The sequence below is a fragment of the Coccinella septempunctata genome, chromosome 2, assembly GCF_907165205.1.
Source record: "Coccinella septempunctata chromosome 2, icCocSept1.1, whole genome shotgun sequence".
Taxonomy (NCBI): domain Eukaryota; kingdom Metazoa; phylum Arthropoda; class Insecta; order Coleoptera; family Coccinellidae; genus Coccinella; species Coccinella septempunctata.
This window is the reverse complement of record NC_058190.1, coordinates 9,773,801-9,784,841: the sequence shown is the minus strand read 5'-3', so window position 1 is coordinate 9,784,841 and position 11,041 is coordinate 9,773,801. Positions and strand designations below refer to the sequence as shown.

The following is an 11,041-nucleotide window of genomic DNA, read 5'->3' as shown; positions in this document are numbered from 1 at the left end:
AAACAAGATCTTTGTATTTTTGCCTTTTCTGCTCTTCCTTCATCACCATGTTGTTTTCTGCAGGGGATGAAAATTCCACGACGAACAATTCCTTCAGCTCTTTGTCCAAAAGAAGTATGTCTGGCTTTATTGCATTGATCTGCCGCGTTGTTGAGACAGGATAGTTCCAGTATATTCGAGCTTTCTCGTTCTGGACCACCGCTTCAATCTCCAGAGGCACATATGGTAGCACCGGTTCTTTGTCTATCTCATATGCCGCCCTCAGATGGAAGTAGAGAACTCGGAGTGCCGCGTTGTGTCTCTCTATATACCCCGATGGAGCATGGACTCTGCAGGCGGAAAGAATGTGCATAATCGTTTCTTGTTGACTATGGCACGCTCTGCACGTTGTTGGGGTGTCCATTTTCATGATGTTCTTTTTATACCATCTGGTATTTATTACTCCATCCTGACACGCCATCACAAATCCCTCCGTCTCTGACTTAAGGCTAGCCGACTTAAGAAAGGCGAAAGACAATTCTTCCGACAGATCTTGGTCTTTTAAACTCCTGAAAAATATGGAGTGCAGGCTCTTACTCATATGATGTTCGAGTAATGTATTCGACTGAGACTTCCGGATCAGTCTTGCTAGCCTTCTTTGGTCCGCTTGAGTGATCGGTGCTCCTGCACGCTCAGGATCTATCGACACGCCGGTTATACCGAGCTTCTCCAAGGCTCTCTGTGCAGCTCGGAATAGGAAGGCTCCGTGGTTCGCGAGTTCATGCTGAGCTACAAACTTCAGAAGCGGATCTTCACTTCTTAGGACCCTTACTGCTGTTTCCAATGTTTGTTGATAGTGTTGATATTCCAAACATTGCAATCCTCTACCCCCCTGGCTTCGGGGAAGGTATATCCTCTGAATCGAGCTATTTGGGTGAAGGCTACGATTCATGTTCATCGTTTTTCTTGTTGACCTATCAAGATCGAGGAGTTCGTTCACCGTCCAGTTTACCACCCCGAAAGAGTAGGTAAGTATCGGGATGGCTAGCATATTTGTAGCTGATACTTTGTTCTTTCCTGACAGCTGTGATTTCCAGATGTCTCTCAGCTTCTTCTTGTAGCTGGCTGATAAGGCGTCCTTTATCTGGGTTGTCTCCAGTACTCCCCTCTGTTTCATCCCGAGAAACTTATAAGTTTCTCCGTCTTCCAGACGTCGAAAAGTCATTCCGTCTTCCAGTTGGATATCTTCTCCTGGATCATCAACCCTTCCCCTGCGGAGATTTAAAACAGCACACTTGTCCAAACCAAATGACATTCCCACTGCAGAGGTGTACTCGGAAACGATATTCAACAGTTGCTGTAGTGCGGTCCTGGAGGGAGCGTAGAGTTTCAGGTCGTCCACGTACATGAGATGGGAGATCAGGTGGTTTCTTCTGCCTGGTGGACCGGCCTTGTATCCTATTTTGCTTGCCCTCAGCTCAATTGATAGTGGCATGAGTGTTATGCAGAATAATAACGGGCTTAGCGAATCTCCCTGGAACACTCCTCTTCTGTACCTCACCCATCCCGTATAAACGGTTCGTCCCTCTGCTCGGATGGCAAACTTCGTTTTCCACAACGCAATGATGCTTTCTATCGCATGGATGATGTTAGGGTGGACTTTCAGCATTTTTAATAGCCGTATGATCAGGTCGTGCGGCGAGGTGTCAAATGCTTTCGCGTAGTCTAACCATGATGTATGTAGGTCGCGCTTGTAATGTCTGGCGTCTAGGCATACGCTCTTGTCGATCAGCAAGTTGTCCTTGCATCCTTGCACTCCTTTCTTTGCTCCCCTCTGTTCGTAGATACTGTCCCACACTGGTCCAATAACCCTCAGAATTCGATCTTGAATAACACTTGTGAGTATCTTGTACAGTGTATTGAGGCAAGTGATTGGGCGATAGTTCTTGGGTTGCCCTAAGTCCCCTGATTTTGGTATCAGCACTGTCCTACCCTCCACCAACCATGAAGGAATGGGCTCACGGCGAATCAGCATTCCGCTGAATAATCTTGCCAGGTGTTTATGTGTAGCCGGAAAGCTCTTCCACCAGTAGTTCTGAATACCGTCTGGTCCGGGTGCTGTGAAATCATTCTTGTTCTTAAGGGCTTGTCTAATATCCTCGGCTGATATTTCAGAAAGTTCGTCGTTCTGCTGTATTATTATTATTATTATTATTATTTAAATTTTTAATTGATTTTGTTTCAGAGTGAAAACCCAAAAGATTTTCAGAAAATGCAGAGTCCTCCCAAAACTTTTTTTTTTTAGGTGGTGAAAAATCTTACGTCATCTGCCCAGAAAGTGCTGTGGGCAGCCGCCTGTGAAAATCCTACCTCACAAGAGACACAAGACAAACTGAGGGTTTGTACTCTTGGGTTGCGTTCACAAACTTACTCTCAGCAAGTCATGCAGTAAGCTCTGATTACTCGAAGAGTTCACAAACGTACTTTTAGTTCCTCAAAGTATGCCCTCTGAGCATGGCCATACTCATACTCTACCCTCGGAGTAAGTTTGTGAACGCAACCTTGCACTGACTCAGCTAGTAGTGTCAGATTGTTACTGACTAAAAAACACCATGGTGAAAGATATTACGCATTGAACAACAAATATACAAACAGAACATTCAAATCAACAGCTCCAGTTCTTGTGAAATCCCATCCATCCACATAGTGTAGCATGGAGGAAGACTCTTTGACTGGACATTCTGTAAAAATATATATATCATTACAAAACTGTACATATTGAATTATTTTGGTCACTTCATCTGCCTACCAGGTGGAGGAAATTGTCCTAATCTAGGGGTATAACAGGTGGACATATAAATATGAGGCCACAACATACATTGACAATATCATCAAGAAGAGCTACATCTGCACGAGTTGCCAGAAGTTTGATGGGTACTTTTCCTGCCAGTATTGTAAATTTCTGCTTCAATAAAGAAATAATTTTTTCCACATGTATCCTTACATTTGCAATGGCTCTTGTATTTTCCAAATCTGAAGGATGTATTTGGTTGAGTCCTTTGGTGAATGCTGGTATGATTACAGATGCATTGAAAAGTTCAACGAATTCTTTAATGAGGAAACCTCTATCTGCAAGCACGTCTCCACAGTGTAGATGAGTCAAAAATTCCGAATGCTGTGTGATAAACTTATCTGAAGCTCTTCCTCCCCAGCCTTCACTTATAAAAGATACTGAGCCTTGGGGTGTTATTCCTATTAAATACTTCACAGTTTGTGAATTTTTATAATATGACCATGTAATCGCAGCTGACATGGGATCTGATGGTCTTTGGCAGTGACTTTCGAAACAATCAATGATAATACTTATTCTGTCTCCAAAGGATTTTTGGAAACAACCAGGCATTGTTTTTATCAAGCTAGATCTGTCAGGCCAAACAATTAATGATTTCAGTTTTCTGCTCATGATGCTGACGACTTTCTTGAAACAACTTGATACAGTCGATGGATGTACTCCAAAAGCAAAGCCAAGCTGCTGGAATTTCAAGTCCAGCCTAAGTTTCACCAGCGTCAAAACAATTTGGTTTTCTGTGTTCAATTTGAATTTACCTTGGGGTAATAAAAAGGGTCTCATCCATTTAATAATTACATTTAAAACCTTGAAGGAAGTGAGACCTGTATAGAACCTACATTTCTCATCATTATTCCTCAAGGATTCAAAAGATATAATTTTCATTTTCAAAAGTTTATTTTCTTTTTTGGTTATTTCCAAATCTGTAACCAACAGGCTGAGTTTGGCACAATCCATATCTGTTTGTACAAATGATTCCTTCAACTTGGGCATTTCTTCCGGTTCATCAGCACTTTCTGCTGTCATTGCAGTGGAGTCCTCTTGCACAAGTTCCTAAATTTATTCAAATCGTTACTTTTATATACTAAACCACACATGCCCAATTTTCTGAAAAGCTACAGTCACAAATAATCAAAAATAAAAAAGGACAGTATTTATTATTATTATTTGAATCAGGGTTGTTGTGGCTCGGTTAGCCTTTCGGGAACTGCGACCATGTAGATCTTTTGTTCTCTACCGTACTAATTCGTAGGAACCCAAGGAGGTCGTCAATGGTGTTGATGAAACCGACAACATCCTTAGGAGCCTTGGCTGTTACCCCATGAGTATCCAGGACCGGTTTTCTCATAAGGTTCTTAGGCCAGCCAGCTCTAGACACTTGCATACCCCGTGTTCAGCTGTTTCTGCTTCTGATCCACAGAGCCTATAAATATCATCTGCTGACATTCCCATATGGTACAAATGATATTTGTACCGACATTGCCCTGTCAGCAGTCCCACCGTCACCTGAAGCTTGGCTTGTGACAGCACCAGCAGCTTTCTAGTGTAGGCAGGTGAAATAATCATGAATTTCTTTGACTTAGTAAGTCCAGGAGTGTTCCTCCAGAGAATATTCTGTTGTTCAACTACCATTGCTGGACCGATCCCTGGCAGTGTGATTCCAGGGAACTCGGCTTGGCCAGGCTGTCCGTGTTGATATAGATATGCGCCTCTTTGAGGTTCATTTTAAGACACTCCGGAGGGCAAACGTAAACAACCAGTGTATCGGTCTGTAAAATAGAGGGTTCACTTCCCAGGGCATAGAGACACTCAGTTTAGGTGCATATACACCAATATGGGTGCCCGTCTCTTATTTTGATCCATCAATAAACCATGTGGATGCCTTTTTGCCAAGACGATTCACGAAACTTATTGCATTAGGACAGTCAGCTATGACCCATTCAAAGGGTGTTTCGAAATCGAAGATGATTGGCATAACATCCACTGGTTTTGCCAAGATATTCGAGAACAGTGTATACAATAAGATCTCAAAATCCTGAGTGAAACTGGCTAAAGAGAAAAAGAAGGCTAAAAACAAAACCAAAAGATCATGGTCTATTGTAATCACTATTATTGATCAATCACCACTTACCTTCAGAACATTTATTAGTTTTGACAATATATGTAAAGTACCTGAATTTCAAATCTTCTTTGTATTCTGGTGAAACTGTCCATTTTATATATTACAGATTAATCTCCCGATCCAGAATATGCCATTTCCAATGAAGGAACCCAATCTGGATGTCATCCTCCAAATCAGCAGGCTTTCCTATTAATTTGTTGAAAAATTACACTTCTTTCAATGAAATATATCGAGTTGTATACCTGCAATGAAATTTTTAGAACAAATTCTTGCATTTTTCGTGATGGTTTCACTGAAATCTTTTCGATTAATCGCAGATAACCACTTCGACCTCCTAATCAAGTTCATTCAATTCCGTTTTTTCTTGAAATTTCGAACTGCGGGTAATCTGAAAAACTTTACATCGTCCCTTTCACCTCTACTTCCACACTTAACTACGCAACAAAAAGCAGGCATTTTCTCATTAGCTGCGAAAGTACTCAAAACAAAATTCAACACACACCGGTCCAATGAAATGATTTGTGTGCCCCACAGCAGCTAACTGTCAGCTGATTTTGACAAATCGTTAGAGTTCCCTAAGATGTCTAAAACTCTGGTGTATTTACTGATTCGATTTTGTTTTTAATTTCGTGGGGATATGGGATCAATTTCGTTTTTCCCACTGTAGGTAGCGCTGTTTAGAATTTGACAGAGCATTGTCATTTGATATTTGAAAATAATTTGAATACTTTCGACGTACGAATATGTTGTATTTATAAGCGATTATTGGAGTGTGAAAATGTATTAGTTTCGAGAAAGGGGTGTAGAACATTCATTTATTCAACATGTCGTTCAGTAAGTTCAGTTTTCTATATGGAAAATCAAGAGCTACAGCTAAGAATTCGGTGTTGTTGGAATTTGAAGCAGAACCAAATCAGATGAACGAACATTCGGGACCGGCGATATAGCTAAGTTTTATGGAAACTTCAGCATTATTTCAAAGAAACTGTATTGGAAATACGTAATGTGAATTGTAAGCATATATTGAGAATCAGAAATACATAAATCTATTCAAGTCTGTTATTTCAAATATTCTTTCTGAGTAGATATAGTGAAAATTTACTTTCCGTCAACTGAATATATTGGATATTTGACCAATCAACTGTGTTTTATTATAATCATATTGAATTACCCCCTCACGAATTCAAGTTGTCAAACGGAAATTATCTTGAAGAAGAACAGTAAACCCTCCTTCGAACCCTTATTGGATAGTGTTGAAATGTTGACAGATTTGTTTTTACAACGAATATTGAACTGTAAAGCACAAATATTCCTTAACAGCTGACAAATTCATATTTTGAACTCGTTGATCGATATTCGATATCAATGCAAAACAAAATAAAATGAGAGAGTATCATCGGACTTCCTTTGGTAGAACAAGGATAGAACGAAGCAAATGACATAGTGGCGCCGCCACGAAACTGATCCCATATCCCCGATTTTCTGAAATGTTGATGCTTGCAAAAAGTGACAAGTGCACACATCAGTGTTTTAGACATCTTAGAGTTCCCTATTGGAACAGACGTATTGTCTATGATAGAGAAAGGGTCAAAGAATGTTTATGTGCTCTGTGACAGTTCTCGAACGACCCACGCGTGGCGTCAGGGATCTGTACAATGTATATATCATCAAATAAATCAGGGTACAGAAAAGATAAACAAATCTGTTGTGAAAAGTTGTACAGGAATAGAAACAGACATAGACATAGAGGTCAGAGGAGGTGCACACCAAAATTTTAAGGAAACCATAATCAGAATAATTTCAAATGATTAGAGTCAACAATCGAAAATTTCTTTACCTCTAATTTATACTTACGGAAACTCAGTTTTCTCGAATTAAAACCAAATCGCTTGTAGGCTTCGAATTTTTACAAAAATAAAAAGCAAGTGGCTGCTTCCATTTTCCTCGAACCCTCTTGATCATAAAGACCAAGGCATGATTTGCTAGTTCGGCTCTTCGTTTACCACTGCCCATGTCCACTAGGCCTTCGATACTAGAGAAATGTTATGAAAGCTCGGGACTCAAGGCAACTTCATCAAACAAAATCTCTTCAATCTATTCGGTTTACCCACTGAATTTCCCAAACTTTCAAAAATTTTGGAATTCACTTCACTCCACACTCAAATGAAATAATTCCCAAGTAACTCTGTGAGAGTGCTTTTTGAGGGTAAACTAAATATTTTAGACACATATCTGTATCCTCTGCCACCTTGCTTATATAATATAACCCCAAAAATTTTATCATCGATAGAGAACCGGCTTTATTAGCATTTGGTTATGCTTTTGGGACATGAAGAAATTCATTGTTGTTCTGTTCACCCTGTTGAATATTTTCATTGTGTTGGATTTTTCCAACAATGCCATTTTATCACTCAATTTCATATTTCGGCTCCTCAGTTCCTTCTCTGCTGCCCACAAATATTTGAGCTGACTCACTAGATACATATTTGCATCAGTGAATCTTCTACGAGCTGAAATAACTCAAATTAGGAAAATCGTTGATTAACTTCATGAGAAAAATATACCTCTCCTTGGGTGAGACATTGAACGTAGAGAAGAATATTAATCTTTTGATTCCTGATGTTCCTGAAAAATTCCACCATTACACCATAAGAACAGTCCATTTACCTTTTGGAGTATTTCTTTTTTCAGTCTCTTTCTTCTCACCTCCTTTTTGACCCTCATATAAACTTGAAGATGAAGGTTGTGTATCTAAACCTTCCACAACCCCTAATCTTGAAGTTGAAGGTTGTGCAGGTGATGATCCTGTGAATAATTTGTATTAATAAATCGAGAAAGAAATTAAAAATATGTCCTACATACCATCTTTCTGAGCACATATTTCATGCAAGGAGAATGTATCTCCAGAATTCTCATCAGCACAGTCAGTCACAGTCTCATCATTTGAAATAGTTACATTACCTGGTAGTTTGAGAGTAGGTAGAAAATTTTTTTGAAATTTATTATTTGGGCCGAAACATTCTACTCTAAAATGTTCTTCACACACTATATAAGAATCTAAACGGCCTGATAACTGGAATAAGCTTTTCAAATCTGGTCTGCTTATCCTATCAAGCCATATTTTTTGTACCATTAAAGTTTTTGGTATATGAAAGCTATTAAAGTAATGTGTTGATTAATAAAACGCAGATTAACAAGTAAATTAGGTACTTTACCATTTCTTTTCCTGTTACTGTTGTAGCATTTAGGAATGCAACAATATCTCGCCATGGTGAAAACTTGGGATAAAACAAAATGGACAATTTGAAATTTGAATTGCGAATATTTGACATGTTATTTGGATGCACCGAATCATAGTGTCTATGCGCAGAAATATGAGCGCAGGAAACTCACAATTTTATCATATTAATTTGCTGCCTATTCAGAGAGGAGTTGTGCACATGTAGAGGGAAGATCTCATCGTTTCTGAATTCAACGCACGCTTCCAAGTGAACGTAAAATATATACGTAAAACATGAGCAATATTCCAAATATACCAGATTGGGTGGATTTCTTCGAATGTTTGAGAGATCTGCCCGAATTATGGAAAGTGAAGTCTGATGTATTTAAAGATCGGAATAAAAAAAAATAGAGGGTGGGACACACTTTTGGACGCATACAAAAAAATCGATCCACATGCGAACCTTGATAGTTTGAAGAAAAGGGGAACAATATGAAAACAACGTACTGGAGAGAACTGAAAAAAGTGGAACAAAGGAAGAGGTCTGGAGCCGGTGCCGAAGACAAATATATTCCAAACCTCTGGTATAACGAAAAAGTTGATTTCTTTCGCGATCAGGAGACACAAATTCCTGGAATTTCCATAATAGAACCTGAGCACTCCGAAGGGGAGAATGTTGAAAACGAGGGGGAAAGCAGTTTACTTCAGAACGGATTTGCAATACTTTCGAATTTCTTCATTCAAGTTTTCATATATGTGGAATTCTTTCATTTGGTCAGTTTTGTATACCCGCTATTGGTTTTTCCAGATTGAAAATGAACCTGCACCTGACAGTTCCACTTCCTTCTCACCAAAAACAAAGAGCAAGCAATCTATGGTGCAACAAATGTCGGAAAGGAATAATCTATTGAAGGAAACACTAGGAAGATTGTCAGACCGGAAAGAAACCACGGACGAGGCTGATACTTTCGCCGAGAGTTGGGCTACTTCCTGCAGAAAATTATGCCATAGGCAAAAATTTTTGGCAAAAAAGCGATTGCAAATATTTTTGCGTTGGGACAATTAGAGTTGTCCTTCAATTCGGTCGACACTTCCTGTGCATCTAGAGCATCATCGACTGGTCCCACGACCCCATTATCATCGCACTACACCTCAAATACTCCTTCCCTCATTTCAGAAGCAACAGCTTCATATAGGTATAATTATATTCCTACGCTCTTAGATCACTTAAAACAAAAACAACTTTATTTTAGTTTATTTCAAGCAGGTCTGAATAAAAATGAATCACAAAACTACATTTCTACCAGAGAAAAGCGAAAACTGCTGACTAAAAGCTAAATGAATATTCCTCGAACTCTATCCGAGGTTATTTACATTACTCTAAGAAATGGTTTCCCATTTCCCATAACAATATACAACGATGGAAAATGTTCCATATACGAATATAGAGCAACTGTTTTCCGATGACAATTATATTTGAACCATTCAACAAACTATCATTTGTTAACAAATTGGCCCTTGTTATTTTTAAGTTTATATTTCTTGTTTTTGTTTATATTTTGTTGATATTTCATGAATATATGATCAGTTTTATTATGTACATAGTATGAAAAATATCATCATATTGATGATATTGTATATATTCTCATTTTTTTTTGTTATTTTGTTTTTCTGTATTGATTAAATTTTTTTAAACTCATGATTTTTATTTCATAAGGATATCTACAATTGAAGAAGAATTTATTCCGTTATTATTTATTTTTCTCCAAAATACATTATTTTTTATTCATTAACAACCTGAGAAGATTATGCATTGTTATCAGCGGCTGCTTTTTATGAAATTTTGGAGGAGGGTACTCGTTTGTATAATCCAAGGATGTTGATAAAAAACAAGAAATTTCCCTCATTTCTGTCTATTACTGTGAATTGTATGAAACAAAAAAAAACGGATGCATAAGAAGTGGAAACGATTTGGAATAACATATTATTTTGATAAATTTAGATTTTTAAGAAAGAAAAGCAAACACCTCATAAAAACTGATCATAAAAGGTATTTGAATAATGTTCAAGATGAAGTGAAAACTTGCCCTAAGAGCTTTTGGAAATACATTAAGAATTGTAAAAATGAGGGTGCCATTCCCAGCAAAATGTCATATAATAATACAGTCGCTCATAATGGAGAAGAAATATGTGGATTGTTCGCATTTTTTAAAAGTGTATATGAACCATATCAACAACCTTATAACAGGTACAATCAGTTGAATAATGCAGATGTTATCAATTCTTTATATTTCACACCAGAAATGGTCTTGAATTGGATGAATTCACTAGATGTAAATAAAGGTGCTGGATTTGATGGATAGCCATCATATTTCGTAAAGAACTGTAGCTCAAGCCTATGTTATCCACTGTCAAAATTGTGCAATAAGTCCATCAAGATTGGTGAATTTCCGGATATGTGAAAAATGCTCTGTTGGTCCCAATATAAGTAGAACCTCAGTTGAAAACTATCGAGGAGTCAGCAAACTGTCTGTCTTCAGCAAATTGTTCGAGAGTATTGATTTGGATATTATTTCATAGTTTAAAATCTTCAATCATTGAGTGTCAGCATGAATTTTTCTCGGGACGCTGCATTGAAACTAAATTGATTTTTTATTCGGAGTTTATATCGAAAACTATGGATAAGGGTATACAGGTTGATTCTGACTCTGAAATTTCCAAATAAGTTCCAACAAGGTAATAATGTTTTCTTTTTCTCAACTCAAATTTTCTAGGCATAGAATTTTTGTTATTGATCAATAAACACTAAGCTTTCGTTGAAAATGATCTTAAGGGTATAGAAAAGTCAGAATTTTTGAAAAGTATAAAGCCA

At 37.9% G+C, this 11,041-nt stretch overlaps 1 protein-coding gene across 1 annotated transcript; it reads right to left on the bottom strand.

The window, feature by feature from the left end:
• Positions 1–2,806: 2,806 nt before the first annotated feature.
• LOC123306940 lies at positions 2,807–3,853 on the bottom strand. The gene has a single exon (XM_044889143.1). The coding sequence runs from the start codon at positions 3,851–3,853 to the stop codon at positions 2,807–2,809; it is 1,047 nt and encodes a 348-aa protein (XP_044745078.1).
• Positions 3,854–11,041: the final 7,188 nt, after the last annotated feature.

Excerpts from the sequence above, each read along its gene's own strand:
- LOC123306940 (XM_044889143.1), bottom strand. The coding sequence starts at position 3,853 with ATGACAGCAGAAAGTGCTGATGAACCGGAAGAAATGCCCAAGTTGAAG.